The sequence below is a fragment of the Chelonoidis abingdonii genome, chromosome 5 (assembly GCF_003597395.2).
Source record: "Chelonoidis abingdonii isolate Lonesome George chromosome 5, CheloAbing_2.0, whole genome shotgun sequence".
In the NCBI taxonomy this organism is placed as follows: Eukaryota; Metazoa; Chordata; order Testudines; family Testudinidae; genus Chelonoidis; species Chelonoidis abingdonii.
Window position 1 is genome coordinate 35,197,036 of NC_133773.1, and position 27,269 is coordinate 35,224,304.

The 27,269-nt window shown below is 39.8% G+C and overlaps 1 protein-coding gene across 1 annotated transcript in view; it reads left to right on the plus strand.

Annotated features, from left to right (window-relative positions):
- The window catches only part of SLC39A8 (solute carrier family 39 member 8), a 45,211-nt gene that overhangs the window by 13,852 nt on the left and 4,090 nt on the right, over nt 1–27,269 (plus strand). Inside the window, exons 2-7 of the mRNA XM_032782932.2 lie at nt 8,394–8,562; nt 17,891–18,060; nt 19,929–20,051; nt 21,211–21,378; nt 22,720–22,921; nt 23,099–23,283. Coding sequence (XP_032638823.2) covers nt 8,397–8,562; nt 17,891–18,060; nt 19,929–20,051; nt 21,211–21,378; nt 22,720–22,921; nt 23,099–23,283 — 1,014 coding nt within the window. The 5' untranslated portion in view covers nt 8,394–8,396. The remainder of the gene's footprint in view (nt 1–8,393; nt 8,563–17,890; nt 18,061–19,928; nt 20,052–21,210; nt 21,379–22,719; nt 22,922–23,098; nt 23,284–27,269) is intronic.

The window sequence follows — 27,269 nt, forward strand, 5'->3', positions numbered from 1 at the left end:
GAAACCTAACTAGAGATGGTCCACAATAGGAACCTACTATTCGGATTCCCTCTAATTGCAATGGTTTGGATTAAAAGGAAGCTGGATATGAATTCATCTGATTATTATTATTATTTTTTTTGTAACACTAAAACCTAATTTCTGTAGCCTGTCTTTACTTGGAAACTTTTGCTTCCTGTAAGATATAGCTAGGGTGAACATTTGTATCCTCTAAGGCAGAATACCACCTGTTGTCTCAGGCTTCTGACCATCCCTTCAGGTTATCTTGGCAGTGTAGGGAGGGGCAGTATGCATACAACTTAGATGTGTAAGATGCAGGATGCAACTGCATCTTACACTTCACGTTTTCTGTATGTCTCAAGTCTTGGTGAACATGGGCACTGATGGGCTCTTCTCCTCTGCAGGCCAGCAATTTACACACTCCACTGTATTCCACTCAAGTGTATAGTGTCTTATGTAGGAGGTCAGACTAGATGATCACAATGGTCCCTTCTGGCCTTAGAATATAGGAATCTGTGAGTACTGAATCCCGTGTCTTCTCTACACCCACAGTTTACTCAGTCCACAGCCTCTGTAACCGCTGTGTGCCCCAGTTTACCATCATCACCTCAGAGCAATGCTCACCTTAGATGTGTCTATAGTAAAACCAAATTGAAGTTTAAATAAACTTTAATTAAAGATTAAATAAAAGGATTGGAGACACTAGGTTACAGCTATAAGAAAAATATAAAATGCAATCTAGAGGCTATGCTTATTAACAATTTACTTTACTGTCTAATAAGGTATTTTTTACCCAAAGGTTAGTCCTTACAGCACTTATCCAGTCCAGAGAGCTGGGATCCACTTTTCATGAGACGCTCCTGATGGCAGACTGTTGCCTCAGTAATGGGTGACACTTGTGCACTCTTATACAGTCCTTGACATTTGTGTTGGTCAGCACTCAAGTCTGCAACTGCTTCGGACTGTAAACACAGTACTGGCTGAACTGACAGATGTCAGCTGTTTTCAGTGTTGAGTGAGAGTCAGGTCTGAGACCAACACCACTTCAAGTGACAAGTTTCACCTCCTCCAGTTCTGGAAATCCATACTTACCATGATGCTTAGCTACATTTTTAGCTTTTGATAGAGACCGCATATGACCCTCTGTGGTGAAATATTAAGGAGATGGTTGGACACAGATGTAACATACTTCCAGGACATGCCTGGGCATATGTTGGCATGTCACACTCCCCTCCACCATCCAGTTCTCCTTTTTGCATGGGAACTAGGCTGGTTTTCTGAATGTAACCTCTGCTGTATTTGTCGAGTCCCCTACATTCTATCTTCAATCCCCGCCTGTCCCCACAGAGGGATTCCTGTTTTCCAGGCTCATCTAAGGACATCCAGATCCTTATTTTAATTACCAGCCCTTTCTTATCTTAATCACCCTGCCTCTGTTTAGAAACAAAATACTGACTCCCTGCTCGGGGCATAAGCTGGGAGCAGTGCCTCTCCTCTGCAGAACTCACATTCCACACTCAGGCTGTGCTGCAGTTAAGAGCTTCATCTGGGGCTAGGATGTGTGCCACGAGCAAACTTCCTGTATGAAACCTGGGGGAAGAAGCCCCCCCAGCCCCTAGGGATGTTCATTTATTAGTCTTCAGAGCTAACAGCCTATGGAAGTGAATGGGGGCAGTTCTCTTTAGAGCTATTGTTTCAGCCTGTCTGACAGCAGATTCAGAAAGCCAACACTGCATTTGAAGTGTTTGCTTTGCAATCAAAAAGGCTAGATGCTTAGGTCATTTTTCTCAAAGGTGTCTCTTTGTGTTAGCAGAAAAACAGATGTTACAGATCCAGGATTAGGTAAAACAGGAACATGTTTAATACACAGGTGTAGGCTTCCTGCTTACAGTACTTTATAGCTGCCTAGAAGGAACTGCTTTAATTTCAAAGTGGGTATGTGGGAAAGTTCCAGAAGGGTCATCCTCTAAGAGAGACATATACCCTAAAGAATACACACATAGAGACTTTAATAAGAGTAGGTTAGTAATTTTCCATTGAAGTGAATTTTAATGTTGAATTGAGTTGAAAAGAAACATTTTTGCTTTGGTTCAACAAACCTCAACAAAACACTTTGCTTCAGGAATGTCATTATGTTTCAATATTTAAAAAAGTTGATTTGGAACTTTCTGTCTTGTGAAAAATGTCAGTATATTGACTTTTTATCCCTATTCGGGATGGAAACAAAATTTCAAAATATCAGAATTTCCTGAAGAATGGAAGTTTTGATTGTTAGCTCAGCTGTAACTCTCATTTCAGTCCCTGCTCTCGGCTGCTCAGTTTGAGAGAATGTGATTTTCAGAGGTGCTGGGTGTACACAGCTGTCAGCCACATCAGTTGGAGTTGTGGGTGCCCAGTACCTCTGGAAATTAGGCCAAAGCATTTTTCAAGTTGGGCACTCAGCAACGAAGGCACCCAAAATCAGTAGGCACTTTTTAAAAAGTTGCCCTTAACTTTTAATCAGAAGAAACATTAAATTACGCAGAAGCCTATACAGCTGCCAGAGGAGTGCTGAAATAGTATTCTACCCCATTCTGACTCACTTTGAGATTTTATAAAATCATATTGCAGGCTATCCAGAATAGTGTGTAGTTTGGCTTGGTTATCATGTACCACACTGGGACAAATCCTGTCATGGCTAGCATAGGTTCAACAATAGTATAGACAGATATCAAAGGGGTAGCCATGTTAGTCTGTATCCACAAAAACGATGATGAGTCCAGTGGCACCTTAAAGACTAACAGATTTATTTGGGCATAAGCTTTCATGGGTAAAAAAACCCACGTCTTCAGATGCTTGGAGTGAAAATTACAGATACAGGCATGAATATATATACTGGCACATGAAGAGAAAGGAGTTACCTTATAAGTGGAGAACCAGTGTTGACAAGGCCAATTCAGTCAGGTGTCAGCAGCCCCCGCACCTGAAGCAAACAGACAGCCTCCCAACCTGAAGCACATACCAGCAACTACACACCACACCACAGAACCCCTAACCCAGGAACCAATCCCTGTAAGAAACCCCGTTGCCTACTCTATCCCCATATCAACTCTAGCAACACCATCAGAGGACCCAACCACAGAAGCCACACCATCAGCAGCTCATTCACCTGCACATCTACTAATGTGAGATATGCCTTCATGTGCCAGCAATGCCCCTCTGCTATGTACATTGGCCAAACTGGACAGTCTCTATGTAAAAGAATAAATGGACACAAATCAGACATCAGGAATGGTAACATACAAAACTCATCAGGAGAACACTTCAATCTCCCTGGACATTCAATAACAGATTTAAAAATAGCCATCCTTCAACAAAAATACTTCAAAAATAGACTTTAAAGAGAAACTGCAGAGCTACAATTCATTTGCAAACTTAACACCATTAATTTGGGCTTGAATAGGGACTGGGAGTGGCTGGCTCACTACAAAAGCAATTTTCCCTCTCTTGGTATTAACACTTCCTCATCAATTATTGGGAGTGGACCAAATCCATCCTGACTGAATTGACCTTGTCAACACTGGTTCTCCACTTGTAAGGTAACTCTCTTTTGTTCATGTGCCAGTATATTTATGCCTGTATCTATAATTTTCACTCCATGATCTGAAGAAGTGAAGTTTTTTTACCCACCAAAGCTTATGCCCAAATAAATCTGTTAGTATAGACAGAGTCCTCACTAACATGCCTCTGATCAGGTACAGACTTCTTCAGAAAGTCCAGTTCAATAGATATAGAAATATTGCCTCTCATCTAAATCTGCTAAATGCAGCCATACAAAAAGTGATGTCCAAAGAATATATAACTGAAGCATAATGAAAAGTTGTATATTACTGTTAAGTACATTTATAGTGTAGTATAGACCTATATATTTCATACCTGAATTCTATCTTAAACAATCTTAAAAAGTTACCTTCACATAATTATTTGAACCCGAATATGAAGAAAACAAAAGTTTTGATTAGTTGGTGTAAATGTGTGTTGACAGATATCTCCACCTCCCCATCTGACAGTTGCTTTAAATGGTATTCTTTTGATCCTATCAACAAGATTTAAGAGTTTGGGTGTTACATCATCGTTATTTTCAATAGTGGAGAGAGATTTCAGTCCATTGATAAGGCTGTGACATCTTTTTAACGACTTACAGAATATCACTAGGGCTGAGACATTTGCTCAGCAAGAAGGATTTGGAATCCTTGATAAATTTTCATGTTTTCAAAATTATTGCATTTTATTTATGATGTCCCTGCTTGAATTATTTCTAATTACAATAGAACCTCAGAGTTATGAACACTTTGGGAATGGACGTTGTTTGTAACTCTAAACAAAATATTATGGTTGTTCTTTCAAAAGTTTACAAGTGAACATTGACTTAATACAGCTTTGAAACTTTACTGTGCAGAAGAAAAATACTTTCATTTTTAGTAGTTTACATTTAACACAGTACAGTACTGTTTGCTTTTTTGTTTTTGTCTCTGCTGCTGCCTGATTACATATTTCTGGTTCCAAATGAGGTGTGTAGTTGATTGGTCAGTTCATAACTCTGATGTTCATAATTCTGAGGTTCTACTGTAATAAATAATAATGATACTTTTGCACTTATATGGAGATCTTACCCAAGCTCTTGGAGCAAATCAGTGGCAGAAGGACTCTGGTGTCCTGACTCAGTCCCATGCTCCTAGCACTAGACTAAAGAATTTTTCTTAAAAAATCTGTTTTTAAGGATGTTACTCATACAAAATTCAACAACATATATTTATACAATAACTTGGTTGGCTCAGCATATTTATCCACCCAAGACAAATCTGGAGTCTCGCAGTGTGTAAACAAGGGTGGTCCCATTTCAAGGTTTCCAAAAGGTTTAATCCTTTTTTATTGTGTAAATGAATTCATATAAGTTGTGTGAGATCATTGATGTCTGTAGGACTTATTGACAAGAGTGAAGTGCATGCATAGGGCACCAAACAGGATGAAAGGGGATAGAGCAATCACGAGCAACTATACTGCATATTTGTTTGTTTCTTTAAAAAACAAATAAAAACTCTCCTACTTATATCTCCCCCTTACATTTAAATTACCACTAGCCAAAGGCATTGTTTGCTTTTTTAATCACATGTAACCATAGTTCCAAGCCTTAATCTTACTAATTTATAACGAGGCTTGGAAGAATTTGATTTTTTTTATGATTTCAACAGATATCAATGTTTAATTTTTAAGCATTTTTTCAATTTTTATCAATTTAAATGTTCACAGTTGTTGGAAATTGTGGGAGAGGATGAGACAATAATACTTAAATTACAGTAGATGTTGAGATTCAAAAAGTTAGAGCTTTATAACTGATAAAATACAAATTATCAACATCATATCAAAATACACAGAGTAAATATTCTTGCTTAAGAACTCAGTTTGATGTAACATTTCGTATTGCCTATCTATAAATTTCAATTATCAATGGAAATTTTTTTATCTGTTTTTGTATATGTGGTGAAATCAATGTTTACCAAAAATTTAATCCTTCCTACTTACAGCATCTCCTTAATAATGTCCCTAGGTACTGTGTCACTGTGACAAACAGTATGCTTCAATTAGCAACTTTCCCTTGAAGGGAAATCTGAAAGCTTTCATTTTGTTAGGGAAACTTCCTGCTAAAATTCATGACCTCATAATGGATATTAAGTCATTTAGTTTCACTATTACTATAAGGATGCCCTTAAAGCAGTTTGTAGAGCTAGAGAGATTCACCTGCTGTTCTAAGTAACATGACATAACGTGCTTTCTGTGGAGATCACTATAATACTTCAAGCCAGTTGTTATCCATCATTTTAGTTCTGTGTTCTTCTTAATGGATACCTACTCTCCCAAACATGAGTGCTCTCCTGGTTGGTCTTCCAAATGCTTCATGCTGCAGACCTCCGGAAAGGGCTTTGTAGTCCATTGGTGGGCGTAGACCATAGTTTGAGAACCACTACTTTACACCGAAACACTCCTCTCTCTGAAATGTTGTAGATACCTGTCACGTATTTTGCACTTTTTTAGCCTGAGGAGTGCACACTAGAAACATGGAAACCGTGCAGACTACACAATAGAGAGATTCACTCTACAAAGATTGAACCCATAGGGAACATCTTAATAGCAAGCCTGGGTTTATAGACTTGGGATCATGCTACAGCACTACAAACAGTTGTATAGATGTTCAGGCTCGGGCTCGAATGTGGGCTCTGAAGCCTGAGGATGGAGGTGGGTTTCAAAACCCAAACTGTAACACCTACCCAGATGTTTTTAGCGCTGGAGCAGCAGCCCAAGTCCGTTGACTTAAGCTCTGAGACTCGCTGCTGTGGGCTGCGTAGATGTACTGTGAATGACCACATTCAATATTGTCTGATCATGTAAAATAATTCCATTGAGATGAGTGAGAACATCAAAAGTAACACCAGACATTAAAATGCTAAGGCAGAACTCTTTAATGTCACTGAATTGTGGTTATCCTAGTTCCCATGATTATAATGTTAACACTGACTGAGAAGAAATCTTGCTGTCCTACAACGACCCAGTCAAACCAGACAAACTTGTTTTCAAGGCTAATTCCCTGATGTAATTATGATTAAAATATAAATAGTTTTAAGTACAGTTTATGTTAGTTTATTTTTTCCATGGGGCAATACTTGATTTATTTATGTCATAATAATAAAGTATACACAACCAGCAAACTCTGTTTTACTTTCTTAAAATACAGTCTCTTAAATGCATTGGCAGAAAGTCATTTTAGAAAAACTAATTTTAGGCTGCAATTCAAGAAAGTTCTTAAGCATTTCCTTAAGTCAGTCAGTCAGTCAGTCAGTCCCTCTCTCTCTCTCACCCACCCCATTAAGGAGAACACCTAAAGCATTTGTTTAAGATTGTGCTTAAGCCTCAGTGACTTCAACAAGATTTAGCCATGTGCTTAAGTGCTTTCCTCAGTAAGAATGCTTTCCTTAATTGGGTTATTAGGTGTGACGGCCAAAAATATTGTGGATGTACTTCTGCTGAAGTATGAGAATTTCACCAGGACTGAATTTGGTCTGAGGGTTTCATTGCTGCAAGTTTGATCAGAAATAGTCATGTTCCAGTTGTGTGTACGTCTTTCACCTTTTGAATACTATTGGCCAAATGCCTTGCTAGTATAAATGAATGCAGCATTACTGAAGTAAATGATTAGGGCCAGCTCCAATTTACCCCAGCATAAAATCTGGCCCATTATCTTAAATTATTCTAGCAATGCCATGTTAACGGGAAAACTCATTATTTCATTCTGTAGTTATGGTTTGATTAGAGAATTAAACAAAATTATTTGACAGGAGCAGGGGAATGGCCCTTAATATATATTTCCTAAAATGCCCCTAAGCCCCAACACTGAGATATTCTAGGCTGACTATTATGCAGTGCTTGTATGGAAAGAACACTTGACTTCACCTGTTGTCTCACGACTTGTCCTTGGTATGTGAAAACTTTTTGTTTCATGTGTATACTCAAGTGAAGAACTACTTCACGTATTGGTCATTATAGAAAAATGGGTGAATAAAAAGGTATTATAAATTATTTGTGTAGTATCAAACAATTAATTACACATCTGTGCAACTTAAATCAAGATGTCTGTCCATTAGCTGAATGTTGAAAATAATTCCTGGCTTGACATACTAAGGCAAAATATATGCATGCTAACACAGGAGATACTGGCTTGTCCTAAGCTAAGGGGCTAATGAGCAAGAGGGTACTGGTCTTAATGGAATCTTTTTCTTTTTTTGAAGTAAATGTATTCTGATTTGTTCTGTAACATTCAGTGCTATGAAATGGATTAAAAAACATAGGTTACAACGTATAGTAGGACCACTTAGGGCAGTCTAATTCAAGTTTATCGAAACAAATAAAACAGCATGTGATTGAAATATTTAGTTACTTCAGCAACTGTTATTCACGTAAATATCATTTGTTGATACGTTGTCACTGAGATTTTAATGGTATCCTAAATATTTTTAGATTTAATTTAGTTGTTAGACTAGTTTTATATACTGTGAGCCAGTATTTTCAATGTTTTAAGTTATGAGCTAACTAGTCATAAATACACAGAAGTCAAGATTTTCAAAAGCACCTTGGTGAATTAGAAACAAGTTCCATTGATTTGTAATGTGAATTGTGGTCCTAAGTCACTCAATCGTAGTGTTTTCATGCACAAATTAGGAATGTGCAACGTATGCTACTTGGAAAATTCCACCCTGTATTTCCACTTCATAACACTAATGTTTTTAGTGTAGCATTTATTTTGTCATCTGACACCTCTTAATTTCATGTCATCTTAATAATCTTTATTCATTTATTTTCAGTGCATGTCTGGTGAGGACATCTTTTCACTTCATGGTTTTCCAAACAACAGCCAGATAACAAATTCCAGCTTCTCTGCAATATGTCCGGCTGTCTTACAACAGCTGATTTTTCACCCTTGTGCCAGTTCATCAAAGCACAAGAACAAATCTAAACCGACTCCTTCAGAAGGTAGCTAATATTCTTTCATTCATCACGGAACAGGAGTAGGACTTGCTGAGATGAATTGTGTCCATTTGTTTCTGCTTAATTTATGGATACATTCAGAGAAAACTGCAAGAAACCCTGCTGTAGGCAATCATGAAATAACATGCACATAGAGGGAAGTTTCTTCTTCCTAATCATCTCTGTTAGAGGGTGGCTTATGCAGTAAAGCATAAGAGCCGTTTCACTGGTAATAACTCTCTGACACAGAAGATGGCCTTGGTGACTGCAGGGAGAAATCCTACTTTACAGGGTGAATATTAAATGTGTTGCATTTTAGATGGGCAGCTCCCATTAAGATTTACAGGAGTTGACATTTGAATTGTCATTTGCAGATAGGGGTCAGGGAAACAAAGCTATTTTAGGGGAGTCAGTGGGTATCCTTCCCAGGCAAATTTTCTGTATCTGTCCCTTTCCTATTTCTGCTTTTGTGCGTTCTTCCATGCTGCCCACTGTGCATGGAATGTCTCCTCAAGCCTGTTCTTAAATCCCTCTTTTTTTGACACTGAAATTAATAATTATAATACATAGAAATGTAAGGGGGAAGGAAATAAGTGCAAAACCAGCTATCATCATGGAATCAACTGTGGCTCCTGATCCTGACATAGCAAAATCAATGTGATGTTTCCAGAATACTTAAGGGCCTCTCTCTTTAAAAAGGACTGAGTACCTGCAACTTCACATCAGTGAGCAGGAGCTCTGGGTGCTCAGTAGCTTTGAAAAGCAGAACATGTGTGTCTGCAGAACTGAGGCGGAGATGTGTAAATGTCTTACTGAGTAAAAGTGTGATCTTAGTGTTATCTATCTTTCCTCTTCCCTTCCTCCTCCTTTTGTGTCTGTTGATAACCCTCATTGTTGTATTCAGACTGTAAGGTCTTCAGGGTAAGAGTCTATATCCTGTTGTGTAGGCACCTAGCACACTTTTCATCTCTTAAAAAATAACAAACAACAGTGATAGAGAAGCCAGAACCTTTTCACAATAGTTTCTGTGGCAGTGCCCGCGTTGCACTTCTATGGAAGAAAATTCTGTCTTCTCTTAAGCAGCCAATGAACTTACAACTAGTCCTAGGCATTACCATGGTGTTAGTGCAAAATAATGTGTAGTGCTATGCAGTAATTTGTTGTTCTTGCAGGCTTTTGTGCTGTGCTGAACACTAGTATCACTGCTGATGGTAATTTTGATGGCATTAGTAGCTATTTATTAAAAAGAATTTAGAATGAAAAGGTTTTCCCAATCAAATCATCATAATTTGAGTCCAAGGCAGAGGCAGGTATGCTGTTAACCACAGAGCTCATTGTTAGTTTCTTTCCTTGGTTGAGATTGCTTGTGAGTTGAAACAAAAGCCAAACCAACAAAGGTCAATCCTTTTAAAGTTGGGTGCCTAAATCCATATGAAAGCACCTAAATGAATTCTCTGTTTTTTAGTGGTGCTGATCACCCACAATTCCCATTACCCTTGTGACATCTTAAAATCAGGCCACTTATTCTGGTGCTTAAGTGCAGACATAGGCACCCAAGTTTGAAAGAGTTTACAAAGTTTCCATACTTTGCTTAGATGAGGTCCACACTGACAACTTGCCAGGAGTCTCAAATCTGGATCTAATTTATGAGGTAGAATGGATTGCTGGTCGTCTTGGATCAAGATGGAGCATTGCATGCTGAGACCAGCAGATTCTGTGTGCCATGCCTCCATACTAAACTTGAGGTCAGTTATGAGACACATATAACAAGGGGAGTTTTATTTGGCCCCTGGGCCACGCTTTAGCTAACCCTGGTATATGGATCTTATTGCTGTCACTGTTTGTTTCTAGGTTTACAAGAATGGGTAGAAGAGCCCCAACTTTTTTGTTCTTGTTATATTTCTTATTTTGTAACTTTGTTATTGGTTTACCACAACTGTTGCCATTGGGTGTTACATCCATTACTCTGACCCAACAGAATGCTGCCCATTTTATGAGATGTTTCCATTTGAATGGCCCTTTAAGGGAGAACCTTTCCCTTACTTCTCTTCTTAAAATCATGTGAAGTAACCATATCAGTTCAATTCTGGCCATTCAGCCTGCTGTGGCTCGCCATCTTAAAAGCTGCTATTATTCAGTGCTGTCTACTAAAACATGGTAGGAATGTCTGTGCAGATTTGCAGTAAAACTTGAAAATTTAATGGTGGGAGAATTCAAAAAGACTTTTCCATAAGAATTTGCTAGATTTCAGTCTCTTCTTTCTACCTGTGGGAATACATTTGATCACTTTGCTATTTTATACCAGTGGCTCACGCTGACAGTCTTCCTTTGGGTTCTGTTGCTAACTTTATCTTACTCTTTCTTCATTTATTTTTCTTACTGCATGAAATAGTGAAGAATAATGCAATGGGGTTTTTTTGTGCCCACTTAACCCCTTCTGATCTGTCTACACCAAAAACTAATTGCTTTAGAAAGAACATTTACTTTTGCAGAATTGTACGCATTTTCAGATTTTCAGTACCTTTTGCACAAAATTCTGCATATTGGTTTTCTGAAATTCATCAGGTTTTTTTTTCCCAGCCGTTCTTTTGTAAACCCCATATCAAGTCTGTTCTGGCATTCCTCACATACCCAAAACATCCAGTGAGCTCAGTGGGAGTTCTGAGCATGCAAGGAATGCTGGATCAGGCCAACAATAGTGTTTGTTAATGTTGTTAATATATACTATTAAAAATATGTAATTCTGAATTACAGGTGGTTTGTAGGGGTGCTATAAAAGAAAATAAATAAAATGAACATTGACTAATGCTGCTTAGGACTTCATTAAATCCCTGATCTCCATTTACTATGACTTTTCATCTTAGTTATAATGCAATTAACAAAACAAGTTTAATTTTTCATATGGAAAGAATATTTATTTTTTTAACACTTACTTAAAAAGTAAAGCCATTGCATCTTATAATCCTAGATTATGAGTATTGTGAGGCTGTGATTATCTTTGTGATATTTTTCATACTATGACTAGCACAATGGGGCCCTGGTCAGGTCTTCTAGATGCTACCATAATATAAATAATAATAAATACACAAAAAACTGGAGCAAAGAATAATTCAAATTAACAAAAAATTTACATAAAATAGTGGCATTATTGAAATAATAACCAAATAATTTTTTCTCCTACCATGACCAAGGGCAGAGGTAAATGTAAATATTTAATCAAAGTTATATTGGATTTTCTACTTGTCAGAGTCTGAGGACAGGCTTTTTTCTTGGAAAATGTTGCCTCTTTTTCTGGCTGTTAGACAATGTTACTGAACTGCATTATTTAATAATAATAATAAATAAACTATATGCCATACACAGTAGGATCTCAGCTATCTTGATAAGGGCCATTAAGGATCTCAACAGAGAGCAGAGGAAGTATATTATTTTTCTGTGTGGTTTAAGTAGCCTGTACATGTAAAGCGTGACCCATAATTGACCTCTATGCTGTTGTGACCATCTCGTTCTCTCTCTTTTGACTCTACCAACTCATCAACAGTGTCCAGAGACAAGATAAGAGAGGCAGCATGCGCCTGAGAACTACAGAAAATTTTCAGGGGCCTCCTACCCTACCCTATATTACAGGGGCCTGAAATACAGAACATTTTAGAAGCCCAAATATTTTTTTAAATTCCAGAATTCACTACAAAGCCCGTAACTCAGTAATTACTAAGAATGAAAATGTTGCTTTGGAAACAGAGAAAATGCTAAAAGGCAGCATGTAACCCACATCTATTTTCCATGTGGGTTGTATGCTTAATAAATAGTATTGCACTATGGGCGAAATCATGTTCTTGCCTCTTTGAGGAGTAATGGCAGGGAGACCTGCAGAACTGCAGCAGCCAACTGCTGATGCTCTGAGGCATTCTGCCTGTCCAAGGCATCATATGCAGCTCCCTCCTTTGCTTCTTCAGAGCAGATCTACACACTCTGCACCAGCTGATAACCACAGATAACCATTTGCCTTTTCAGATATGCAGAGTGTCCATTAAATACATTCCTAGAATCTCCTTGTTAGAGGGAGAAGAGTCCCTTAACTTACTAAAGTCAGGGGGTAAAGTATAAAAGAGCTTATGGTCCTAAGATTTTAGTTGCTATCTTCCCTAGCTCAGTGGTTTTCAACCTGTGGTCTGCAGACCCCTGGGAAGCCACAAAGCATGGCTAAGATTTCCAAAGGGGTCCCCAGCAGCATTTGAAATTTTTTAGGGGTTCACAAATGAAAAAAGGTTGAGAATCACTGCTCTTGCTGAATGGTAGGATCATGTTTTCAGGCAGGGAGCTCAGGATAGTCTAGCTGTTGCCCTTTGTCTCCCATAATGCCTATGAGAAGTTTGCAGCCAACAGATGGCATAAATTTCTCTCCTTGACTGACTTCAGTTAAACATTGGTTAGCCATGGAGAATCTTCTACAGCAGTGGTACCCAAAGCGGTGCCCGTAGGCACCATGGGGCCTGTGGAGGCATCTTAATGCGCCCACGTCCTGGACCCCAGGAAAGCACCTGCCGGAATGCCGCCGAATTTCAGTGGCATTTCGGTGGGACGCCTCTCAATGATGACTCTTGTCGCCAACAAGTGATGTCATTGAGAGGCGTCGCCCCCGAATTTTGGCGGGGATGCCTCTCGATGACGTCGCTTGTCGACGGCAAGTGGCATCATCGAGAGGCGTCACTGCCAAAATGCCGCCGAATTTCGGCGGGTGCTGTACCGCTGCAGTGGTCCTTCGTCTGGTGCCTGCCAGACAAAAAGGTGCCTGCCAGCCACTATTCTACAGTCAGCACATTTCTAGCAATCTGGTATTAAACTAATTTTCTTATTTTCTGACCTCAGTTTTTCTGCTGTCTTTCTACATTGACTTGTAGATATTAATATGTATCCTGTTTTTTGCTGTCAAAATGGATAGTATTAAATTAAAAACAATCTAATTTTAAAATATTTGTCCTAATTTAATGCGTCTTGATCAAGGTTTTTAGTGTTCTTGACCCAGTTTCTTTAACACCTGAAAATAGGTTTAATTTATTTTTAAAAAATCTGCTTTAAAATAATTGTAGTGCACAGGATAATGGAGAGGAGCTAACAATATACAAATGAAAAGGCTCAGTTTTATAATGATTCTAAATAGTAAAAGCAAAAGTTGTGTGGATTGTGGTAATTACAGAACCCAAATGTATGTTTGTTTATTTTTAGTACAGATAAAAATCAAAGCTTTAGTTCAGGGGTAGGCAACCTATGGCACGTGTGCAGAAGGCGGCACACAAGCTGATTTTCAGTGGCACTCACACTGCCCGGGTCCTGGCCACCGGTCCGGGGGGCTCTGCATTTTTATTTAATTTTAAATGAAGCTTCTTAAACATTTTAAAAACCTTATTTCCTTTACATACAACAATAGTTTAATTATATATTATAGACTTATAGAAAGAGCTCTTCTAAAAACATTAAAATATATTACTAGCATGCGAAACCTTAAATTAGAGTGAATAAATGACGATTCGGCACACCACTTCTGAAAGGTTGCTGACCCCTGCTTTAGTTAATATTGATTTAGGTTTTTAAATTGTTTGCACAAGGTTTCACTTTCCTCTCATAACATTATGTACATTCCTTTCCATTTGAAAATTCGGACACTGACACCACACAGGCAAAATAAACTAAATTCAGCCTGGTGCAACTCCAGTGCAGTGAGGGATTTGGCTCCATATTAGGGCTGACAATCACATTGGCCAGGAACAGCAAACCGCCTCCACGGGGAGCTGTGGGGTGGCCGTGCCTGTGGACTGTCAATGTAAACAAAATGTCTCGTGGCCTGCCAGTGGACTACCCGGATGGGCTGCATGCCGAAGGTTGCCAACCCCTGGCCTACGCTAAGTCATCTTTGCATCACTCCAGCAGTGCAAAGAAGAACTCAAAGCAGCTTTTATACTGTACAGATTATCCTGCTGCTCTCATTTAGTCCAACATAACGTTGACTGATTGTTTGTGGATGATTTTATGGTAGAATTAGCAGTTTATATGGAAAACTGATTGTGGTTATACTGTAGAACTTCTTTAAAGGTGAGGTAAGAGGGAAGTTTGTGTATAGGAAAACTTTTTGATATGCATGGACAATAAACCTCAATCTTGACAATTTCACATTGCATATAACAAAATCTGCAGTGCAGATTCTGGAACATTTATGGCACAGCTTTTTGTCACCTGAAATTATGCTCATGGTGCATGGGACTGAGCTTTTCAGAGTCTGATTCTACCCTTATCTGTCTTCAAAAGAGGCTCCTCTCATTTTACTCATGCACAATTTTTGCATTATTCAAGAGTCTCTAGTACTACTTTCTGAACTATTTGAAATTCTCTCTCTCTGTCACTAATAAGCCATCTTCTTTTCCACCCGCTAGTGTCACTTTCTTACTGATATAGAATGTCTGAAATTTGTCTGACTTTTCACCTTTTCATTTTCATATGAGTTGTTGCACTTCTGTTTACATAGCCCCATTAGCTTTCAGCTACATAGCACTGAGGGTGTCAGAGAAGCAGAATCTCTGTCAGAAAAATCCCTTCCCACAAAATAGCTGATGGGAGGGAGCAGAGTCCACCTGAAAATATCTCGCCTCTTTCTGAATGCACAGATGCCTCTCCACACAAACACTGCATGTTAGAGGCCTCAGTGGGTTTCAAGATTGGCATCTGGCCAGAGATCATACTGTGGAGCCAGCTGCTATACGTGGTACTATCTCCTGTTGCTCAGGGTGGTAAGCTCATGGCCATAAGGGTACTGTGCTGTTGTACAGGAGAAGAGACGGGCTGGCTCTCTGCATGAATTCCTCAGAGATTCAAAGATTTCTTCCCTTCTGGAAGTCAAATTGCCTTTCAGAAGGGAATAATGCACTGGAAGCTTCACGCCATGAACCACATGGTGTTTTCCATGTAAATTTTCCTTGTGGGTGTGGCATGGGTTAATAGGGCCAAAGTGTTTCACACACAGACAATATGTTAATATTTGATTAAACCTATTTTAGGAGTAGTTTAAACCTTCTCTGTGTAAATATGCTGTTCACTAAAACTTGCTCCAGTTATATAAGGCCTTAGCTCATTAATTTAAACAAATAATACTGATTTACACGAGCTGAGAATCTGCATCTTCCTTGATTTATTTCATTATTACATTGGACTTCTACAGCAAATGGCATCAACCACAGAGACAGTTACTCACAAGAAATTAAAAATAAAAAAAAAATGTCCACCCCACTCTCCCTCATGGCCCTGTTCCATTCTCTGTGTGTGGTGGATAGGTAGAGAGATACAAATGTTGATACATATGCTCCATTCTGAGATATTTAGATACTACTTCCAGGTAGGACTTGACACGCAGAAACCATTTCAGAGAAGTATCAGAGGGGTAGCTGTGTTAGTCTGGATCTGTAAAAGCAGCAGAGAATCCTGTGGCACCTTATAGACTACCAGACGTTTTGAAGCGTGAGCTTTCATGGGTGAATACCCACTTCATCAGACGCAGGTAGTGGAAATTTCCAGGGGCAGGTATACATATGCTAGTACGCAGCTAGAGATAACGAGTTAGTTCAATCAGGGAGGATAGAGGCCCGGTTCTAAGCAGTGAGGTGTGAAAACCAAGGGAGGAAAACTGGTTCTGTAATGGCAAGCCATTCTCAAAACTACAATACCCGCACCGAGGAAATTAGGAAACAGATCAACAGAGCCAGACGGTACCCAGAAGCCTCCTACTGCACAGACAAACCCAAGAAAGAAACCAACAGGACTCCACTGCGCCCACACATACAGCCCCCAGCTAAAACCCTCCAACGCATCATCAGGGATCTACACACCATCCTGGACAATGATCACCTTCACAGGCCTTGGGTGGCGGGCCAATCCTTTTCCACAGACAACTCTGCAACCTGAAACGTATTCTCACCAGCAACTGCAACACTACCATAGTAACTCTTCCTCAGGAACCAATCCATGCAACAAACCTCGATGCAACGTGCCCACATATCTACACCACGCCACCAACACAGGACCTAACCAGATCCAGCCATACCATCACCGTTCATTCACGTGCACGTCCACAATGTAATATACGCCATCATATGCCAGCAATGCCCTCTGCTAATGTACATCGGCCAAACTGGACAGTCTCTACAGAAAAGGAATAATGGACACAAATCAGATATCAGGAATGGCAAATATACAAAAACCCTGTAGGAGAAGCACTTCAACCTCCTGGCCACACTATAGCACGACCTTAAGTGGCCATCCTTGCAGCAAAAAAACTTCAGGACCAGACTTCAAAGAGAACTGCTGAGCTTCAGTTCATCTGCAAATTTGACACATCAGCTCGGACTAACAAAGACTGTGAATGGGCTTGGCCAATTACAGAACCAGTTCTCCTCCCTTGGTTTTCACACCTCTACTGCTAGAACAGGGCCTCATCCTCTGATTGAAACTAACCCGTATCTCTAGCTTGCTTGCTAGCATATAGGTATACCTGCCCGGAAAATTTCCACTACCTGCGTCTGACGAAGTGGGTATTCACCCACGAAAGCTCACGCTCCAAAACGTCTGTTAGTCTATAAGGTGCCACAGGATTCTCTGCTGCTATTTCAGAGAAGTTTACTGTATCCTCCCCACAGAGGAACTTGGGAGAGTCGACAGAGGAAGGGAGCTGCAAGTCCCCACTACTGGGGATTTCCTACAAATCTTTCCCTCAGAGGGAAAGGATTATGGGATAAAGAATGAAGCAGTGCACATTTCCAACCCTAGAGATCTGTGAGGAAAGGACCTACAAATATTCTGGCTGCTTCTCGGCTCTCCAATGGCAAATGATATTCAAATGTAGCCATGGTGTCTAGCAAGATAGTCTTATTCCTATGTCATGACTACACTGGCCTCTGGTTTAGCTTTTAAGCATTGGTCCCAGATTAAACATAGCAGGGCTAGATTCTCTGTTTACTTCAGAATAAAGTGGATTTGCATCAGTTGACAATCTGGCCCACCAAATCCTGGACTTCAGACCCCAGTGTGTTTTCAATCCTTGATGTGACTGGTTCCAGACAGGAACAAATTAGTTCTAGCATTTTGGTTTCCTTGTTTTTGAGAGTTCAGGTCAGGTCCTTTAAAGTCACACTGTACTTTTTACGATTTCTCAATTTGTAAATTCTAAAATCAGCTGCCGTTCAAACATGATTTGTGAACAATTTTTTATACTCATGTCAATTCATCTGTTAAAAATACATTGTATATCATATTAAAACACTTGGTATTTCTGCTGTGCTCTCATTCACAGTTTGGGGGTTTGGGTTCCTTGCTGTGACTATCATCAACCTGGCATCACTCCTTGGATTGGTTTTAACTCCTCTCTTGAAGAAGCCATATTTCCCCAAGATTTTAACCTATTTTGTGGGCTTGGCCATTGGGACGCTCTTTTCCAATGCGATTTTCCAGCTAATTCCAGAGGTAAGGAAGGGTATTCATTCTCTGGCTATGGCACTTACCCATTTCCAAAGTGTTGTCATTTTTGAAGTGCACTATAGCCGAGGTCCTCAATATGTGGGTCATGACCCCTAGGGGAATTGTGAACACATTTCAGGGGGGCCTGACTACCATCTGTCTTTATGGCTAGAGGGGTGGGGAACGCCCCTACTTTACTGTAACATGAGGGTGTGGCCGGGAAGAGATTGAGGACCACTGTACTACATTATGCTTCCATCACTGGAGAATGGTCTAATGCATTTTCCCCTAAGTTTATACTTTCTGTAATTCTGAAGTTAACAAAATTACATCAATTTGTTCAAGTTCTGTTTTGTATTGTGACTATACAGGTAGAAGGCTTAGGAATGTCTGTTGTAGTTCATTGTGTGGTAATATTGTTACAAGTAGGAACAATAATGGAACCTTGTCTTACAAACTGTTAATAATGCAATCAGTCCCACAGACAGAAAGGGGTCTACTCAAGTTATTGTTAGCAGTCTCAGACCCAAGAGGTATCCACGAGGAAAACAGGCAGCTTTTACTGTCACTTATCAAAGTGCTTGCAGTTCTTATCTCAGTTCGTTAAATAAATATTAGTGGAAAGTTAATCTGAATCAAGGGATTTTATACAATAGTTTAAAAAAATGCAGTGTTAACCATTGATTTTTTTTAAATATTGGGCCTACATTTTCCAATAGGTATTTTGCTGACTGTACAGATAATTTTGTGTATGCCTGGTGTAGATATCTAAGTGCACATGCCAGCACAGTAAATTTTGTGCATTTAAATCAGGCACATGGAAAAGTTCATATGCACTTCGGAGTGAAACTCAGACTTTGGGCCTTATTTTCCTAGGCACTTGATTCAATTTTTGACAATAGTAATTTAGGTATTAAAGTCAGCATGGTAATTTTTACTTTATTACATTTACTTCAGATCCCTTGGGCAAGCTAAAGTGTTATAACTGAATTTGGTCCTCAGAATGCATGCTATTACTACTGGTGGCAATGAGAACTGCACATGTATTTTTAAGGGTTAAATTAGGCCCTTATAGCCAAATTCTGCTTACTTTAAGCCAGTAAAATTCCCCTTCAAGTCTGTATCCTGACAGGTCCTCATGCAAGCAGACTTGTGCCCTGACCCATTCCCCCATTAAAATAATCAAAGTTTCTTCCTGGCTCAGTTTTAGTGGGAATTTTAGCTGTCAGGGAAATACCTGTTTCCTCCTCAAATACTATCATGGGTCAAGAGACTCAACTTAGATCAAATAATGGCAAACCAATATCAAAATTGCACATGTAGAGAAATACATTTAAATTACCTGTTGTGGAAAAAGGTTATAGAAACAGACACATTTATATATAATTTTCCACACATTTGGATTGTGTTTGGGATTTTTGTTCTTGCAACATTCTACCATCTAGTAATTAAAGTGATTTGTCATTATTTCATTTTAACCTATGACTATCATGTACCTAAATTACTATTTGGAAGGGAAGGATTTATTTTCTATGCATGCAGGATCCAAAACAAAAACAATAGTTGGCAAATATATAATGGTTCTAGGACAGTAAATATTGCTTACCGGGAACAAAGCCTATTGAAGTAAATGGAGAGACTTTTGTGAGTGACCTCTACACTCTGTCTGGAAATTGTACCTTTCAATACATCAGCCCAACTATTGATGGCCTAACTTAAAAGTTTAGGTTTGAGTAATAACTTAGGACCCATTAAAGCCAGTGGGTAGTAGGAGACTCAGTCCTTCACAGGATTCAGTCCAACTAGTGTATTTTTTTTCCCCTGAAAGTGTGTTAAGATTGATTAACCTGAATTGCTGTTACATTCTCTTCTAGGCATTTGGATTTGATCCTAAAACTGACAACTATGTTGAGAAAGCAGTAGCTGTGTTCGGTGGATTCTATATTCTCTTCTTTGTGGAAAGGATTCTTAAAATGATACTGAAGACCTATGGCCAGGTAGCTAACTGGACCGATGTATTTTGGTATATTTCAGCAAGTTACATTACCAGTAGGCTTTTTATATTACAGAATTGAGCCTTGGTTTGAAACAGCTGTTACATTTTTATTTGATAGTTGGTAGTTTGATGATATACAATATTTTACATGGATCTCAGTCTTACAACACCCCTCTGAGATTCTTGGTTAAATGGAGGGTCAGAGAGGCTCAGTAACTGAACCTGGCTCACGCAGAGAATTATAAGCAGAGCTGGGAAAAGAACCCAGAAATTGAGTTCCCATCTCCTGCTCTAATCACTAGGCCACCCTCTATTCACCATCAAGGACTAAATCCGGTGAGCAAAGCCTGAATGAATGGGTTTTGCCTGGTGAAAATACGTAAGGGCATTCTACCTTGGAGCCCTCCCTTGGGCACTCATGCAGATATTGTAGGGTGTAAGGAGGATAAGCAAATACAGCCAGACACTCCCACCCATGAAGATTTTGGCCTAGTGACTCTACACTGACTGTGCTTTCACCTCACTGCCAATATCTCCACATCCTCTCCATGTTCCAGTGCAGAAACTTGAACAGGAATTGTGGGTTCTGCACAGGCTCTCAGTTTTGTCCCCCATCACACTGTATTTGTTGTCTTGTATGCTCACGTACTGTCTACAGGATGTCTCAGAGCAGGGCATCTCAAACTTGTTTAGAGTTTAAATCACACCTCAACTCTCTGGTATGCCACCTCCTTCTCCCTGGGAGATCCCTCAGCCCTATCTCCCCTGCTGTTGAAGATTACAACCGGGAGATGGTCCATGCAATTGCATAACATCCCTGTGGAAATTTATACTGATTACATACATGGAACAGGAACATTCAGTACTTGCTAATGTATTTTAGTTGTCTTTAGTGCAACTTAACGGCTGGAATTGAGAGGGGAAAAAGCACCGCCTTGTGAAGAGCAAGCTTTCCATTAATGATCAGCAAATGCTCTGTGGACCACCAGTGGTCCTCTGACCGGTTTGGGAAGTTCTGCCTAACAGTATAATAAACACAGAGACATCTATATGTCCATCCAAATGGACAAGCTGATTTTTCTTGAACAGTGTGTTTAGACTCATTCTTATTTTGTAGTCTGTATTTTTATGGGTTTTTTGTTTTTTCTCTCCCCATTTAGACTGGCCACACTCATTTTGAAAATCATGAACAGAATCCTCCTCAGGCTAAGGGTAATCCACCCATACCATTGAAATCTAATAATGGGATAACATGCTATGCAAATCCAGCCATAATAGAGCCTAATGGAAGCCTCAGTTTTGACACAGTTAGTGTGGTCTCTGCTCAGGTATGAACATTGTTTTATTTAATGTATTGTTTCTCAGTTGGTTATATAAGCTTATCTAGGAAGAAGAGAGAAGCTTTTATAAACTGCTAGCTCACTTGAGCAATATGAAAGTTATCTTGGCAAGGTTGCAGAGTCAGTGATGCTCTGTTAGCTGCCAAGTCAACACTAACATATGGCAATGTCAGCACATGTAAGATCTGCATCAGTATTTTATATTCTCATTTACTAACAGCAAATTTTAATTGTTCAGTAGCTTCTATCTTTCACATAGGAACCCCCCCTTTTTTTAATAGTTTATAATTAAACACTTCTTACAACTATTTTTGTAGTTGTCTTGTAATCAGAGGAATATGGTATTACATTGATGTATACAGTGTGCGCTAAAGAGAAAGGGCAGTGTTTCTGTAACTTCAATATATATTGAACTATCCATTTCAAGCGCTAGCACTAGCTAATTGATTTCTAAGAGCCTTTATGTACAAATGTGGTTGTTTATAAATGTAGTAGCACAATTACTGTAAATTGTATGTGCAAACACCTAGGAAACCACAAATTTTTCAAAGGAGACAGTTTATTTTGTGCTTTATCTACCCGAAGGTGTTCATTACTAAATGGTGCCAGACTTCTGTTTCTACTTCTGGAATACAGGAGTGGGTCCTAAATGTTCACACTCAGCAGCTCTGCACTAAGCTGTGTTTGTTTTTTTTAAAACTTAGAACCATTCAGCAGCACAGTGAAAATTACTTACTGGCAATGATATTGAACATGCCCCCCTCAGAAACTGATTTTAACCCCAAGACGAGACTTGCAGGGCCCAAACTTACAAGTGAAACAATCGATGATGCTCCTGGAAGGCTGTCTAGGTTTTATATAGGTGCCCATCAGCAGGGTATCTGAATGCCCAAGTAAGAATTACAGGGACTGGTAATATGATAGCCCCCTTTCATTTCAAATTAAGTGGTTTGAAGTGAGAGTGAGTGATAGCTTTTAGTACCCTATGTGAACTCTAAGTTTGTATTCTGTCTAATTTTTCATGGATTGGTATGTGAATTGTAAAATCCACTACCCCAGTTCTCCCCCTTGGTGTTTGTCTCAGATGAACCAAGGGCTAAATGGACATTGAGATGCCATTTCATAGTCAGAGTGGTGATCCCTCCCCATTTGGGTCAAAGTGTGTGCAGCTGCTACCTGTTCAGTGTCATTTCTGGGGACAAAGAACTTTGGTCTTCATAACAATTAGTACTTTACCCTGTAGCAGCGCTACATTAAAAAAAGGGAAAAATTCATTGGCTTCTTTGCAGCTGTTTAATGCTTCACATAATTGCTACATTCTTTCTGCAGGAAGAGAAAACCCAAAGTTGCTTATGTTTAAAGGGACCCACATTGTCAGAGATTGGAACAATTGCCTGGATGATCACGCTGAGTGATGCCTTGCACAACTTCATTGATGGTCTGGCTATTGGTGCGTCCTTCACCCTCTCTCTGCTTCAGGGACTTAGTACATCTATAGCAATCTTATGTGAGGAGTTTCCTCATGAACTGGGTAAGATATTTCCATTAACTGACTTGTCAGTCATGTTAATGCTGACTGAAAATGTTCTTCAGTATTTATATGAAAGAGGGCTGGGTTATAACTTTCATACAAGTTACAGATCTCCTTTCAAACCTTTAGAAAATAATCATTTAACATCCTCTCCCACTCTTTTTTTTTTCTCCCCAGGGGATTTTGTCATTTTGCTAAATGCAGGAATGAGCACCTACCAGGCTCTGTTTTTCAACTTTATTTCGGCGTGTTCTTGCTACATTGGTCTGGCTTTTGGTATATTAGTGGGCAGCAACTTTGCTCCTAACATTATCTTTGCAATAGCTGGCGGTATGTTCCTGTACATTTCTCTGGCAGATATGGTGAGATACAATTTCATTTTATTTATTTATGCATGCATAGGAATATAGGCATTTCCACAGGGGAACTAAATAATGCTTCATTCACTACAATTTGGTATTCTGCCCTCTGAATCAGATAGGGGATGTGACTGACTTCCCTGGGGAACTGGGGTACTGCTGAGCTCTGTCTCACTAACCTGGCCCCCCTCTTAAGCTGTGACGTCATGACAAGCTGCAGTTCTCTCCAGGTCTTGCACTTACCCAGCTGCAATTACATGAATGCTTCTCCTAGCAACTCATGAACTAACAATAGAGAGGCTTCGACCAGCCCCCCCCCAGAGTAGGAGCCCAGAGCTGTACTGTCTTGCCCTGGTCAAAAGCCTGACCAGTATACGTTTATTTCCCAGTCCACCCTTCCCTCAGGGTGGGGAGGACAAAGCACCAGCTCCTGTTCCTGAGAAGATTTCCCCTTGCACTTCAAACATATTGTTTTAGGTAAAAAATATAACACAGATTTATTAAGTACAGAAAGATTGATTTCAAGTGATTGATTGTAAGTAAGAGTGTACAGATCAAAGTTGTTAACCAAGAAATAAAACAAAATCGCAGTCTAAGCTCTATACACTAGACAAGATTTGAATCAAGCAGTGTCTTACCCTGATAGTGCAAACATTTCACAAATTTTCCATACACAGGCTAGAAATCCCTTCAGCCTGGGACTATATCCCCTGGTTCAGTCTTTGTTCCTAAGGGGTTTCCAGGTGTTCACTTGTAAGGGGAGTGAGGCCACGTGATGTCACTTCCTCTGTTTATAGCTTCCTTCATGTGGAGAGAACTTTTGTTCAAAGCAAAGTCCCCAGCCCACTTTATGGAAAAGTACAAGTATAAGATAGAGTCCAGTATCGCATGATCTAGTCACATGCCCTTGCATGCTTCAGATGACTCCTAGAAAAGCCATTACCCCCATACTGGCTGAAGCATCCACGGGAGAGACCATCAGGTGAACATAATGGGCAATTACCTTGAATGGTTCTTCTACAATGTGCTGGCTAGTCTGGATGTAAACTGCTTTGTGGGTGTCTTTCCAGGAGCACACACATTTGAAATATTGGTACGTAGTCAATATTAATAGCTTTAGATACAATGACAGCACATAAACATGAATATCCTGTAACAGATCAAGACTTCTAGAATGATACCTTACAAGACATACTTTGCACAAAACATATCAATTATATCACCATGGTAAAAATATGGGGGTGTCAGGATACTGCTTTGGGGCACAGAATGTAACAGCAAATATATCAAAGTGAAAACCTTCTTAGTGCTCCTAACCAACTGTGCAATACTATGACTGGAGAAAAATTCTCTTACCCCAGCAGCAATCTGTAATAAGGAAAAATCCTCTTGCAAGGTTGGAAACTGAGTACAAATCCACCCAAATTTCTACATATTGAAACAGAATTATTGTCACTTATAATTTGATCATATTTAGGCCAGACAAAAAACAGATAAGGTAGAATAGGTAGGGGCCCAAGTTTCTGAGTTCCAGGGTACCAGGAGGCATTTCTGCATTTCATGATGGTTGTCTCAAGTCTCTGGTCTGGTATTTCTGAGACTTGAGCCTTGTTCACTTGTATCTTTTCATATTACATATTCATTAGCTTTCCTTCACTCAACATTAAGCATTGTCTTATGTAACTTTTACAATATGCACATGCAAGCTTCAGTTTACAAAACTTTTGCTCTTTATACTGTTTTCATGTCTTCGTTATCTTACTCGTGTTTTTCCAATATAGGGACTTACTGATACACACAATATAATGCTAAGAAGAAGTTAATTAGCATAAGTCCTCTAACACAACACCACCTTTGTCCTGTCAGCTGTAAGCATTATGGAAAGAAGTCCTAGGTAAGAGAAAGATTGGCAAGACAAAAGCTAGGCCAAAGCCTTAGCAGAGGACTATACATAATCAAACTATTAACATTAAACTAACACAACCCCCCCCACCTTTTTTAACTATTCAACAATTCTTTATATTTCAGTATAAGTTTGTATGTATATCATGAATATTATCCTACATCTTTCATTAACTGTTAGTTGAGTAGGAAAGTTATGAGCAACAATAACCTTTGAGGTCAGCATTAATTTGTCATTTCCAGGGGACTTTTTACTCCAACTCTAGCATCATGCTTTAAGTTATTAAAAAGCCTTGTCAATAATCTCACCTGTTGCATTTTGAGGTGCTTTTTGTTCAAGTTAGGGCTTTGATAGTGAAGTGTTCCCCAGCCCACTTATTTGTAACTACTACAGCTACAAAAAATAAGAATGGCACAAAAGCAAACATCAGCCAAGAGTGAAGAGCCTCCCTTTCATACTTGCTGATTCAGCACAAATATACTAACCTTCACCTTCATAATAGGCTCCATGGCCTACCTATTTCATAAATAAAGTATTAAGGCTGGGGAGACAGATAAGTTTTAGACTGAGGCTTGTGTTTGAGAGCTGCGGTTTGGACTCATTAGCATCAGTCATGTAAGCTTTTATCATGATCATAGAATATCAGGGTTGGAAGGGACCTCAGGAGATCATCTAGTCCAACCCCCTGCTCAAAGCAGGACCAACCCCCAATTTAATCATTCCAGCCAGGGCTTTAAAACCTCTAAGGAAGGAGATTCCACCGCCTCCCTAGGTAACCCATTCCAGTACTTCACCACCCTCCTAGTGAAAAATTTTTTTTCCTAATATTCAACCTAAATCTCTCCCACTGCAACTTGAGACCATTACTCCTTGTTCTGTCATCTGCCACCACTGAGAACAGTCTAGAGCCATCCTCTTTGGAACCCTCTTTCAGGTACTGATGCCCCCCGGGTTACACAAATCCGCACTTACAGAAAAAGTTCTGTAAGCTAGAAATAGGTTGTTGTGGGGGTTTTTTTATTGGGGGGGGGAAGTGCAGTGCGTAATTGTTGGGTATATGTTTCCGACTTACGCAAAATATGAGTTACAGAAGGTGTTCCGGAACGGAACATTGCATAAGTCGGGGAGCGTCTGTAGCTGAAGGCAGCTATCAAATCCCCCCTCCTTCTTCTCTTCTGCACGCTAAACAATCCCAGTTCCCTCAGCCTCTCCTCCTAGGTCATGTGCTCCAGCCCCTTAATCATTTTTGTTGCCCTCTGTTGGACTCCTTCCAATTTTTCCACATCTTTCTTGTAGAGTGTGGGGCCCAAAACTGGACACAGTACTCCAGATGAGGCCTCACCAATGTCGAATAGAGGGAAATGATCACATCTCTTGATATGCTGGCAATGCCCCTACTTACACAGCCCAAAATGCTGTTAGCCTTCTTGGCAACAAGGGCACACTGCTGACTCAGATCCAGCTTCTCATCCACTGTAACCCTTAAGTCCTTTTCTGCAGAACTGCTGCCTTGCCATTTGGTCCCTAGCCATGCAGCAGTGCATGGGATTCTTCCATCCTAAGTGCAGGACTCTGCACTTGTCCTTGTCGAACCTCATCAAATTTCTTTTGGTCCAATCCTCTAATTTGTCTAGGTCCTTCTGTATCCTATCCCTACCCTCCAGGGTATCTACCACTCCTCCCAGCTTGGCGTCATCTGCAAACTTGCTGAGGGTGCAGTCCACGCCATCCTCCAGATCATTTATGAAGATATTGAACAAAACCGGCCCCAGGACTCTTGCTGCACTCTGCTTGAGACTGCCTGCCAGCTAGACATGGAGCCATTGATCACTACCCGTTGAGCCTGACCATCTACCCAGCTTTCTATCCACCTTTTATTCCATTCATCCAGCTTGTACTACTTTAACGTGCTAGCAAGAATACTGTGGGAGACTTTAGCAAAAGCTTTGCTAAAGTCAAGGAATAACAAGTCCACTGCTTTCCTCTCATCCACAGAGCCAGTTATCTCATCATAGAAGGCAATTAGGCATGACTTGCCCTTGATGAGATTTTTAAATCACAACATTTAGAAATCTTGTTAACTACC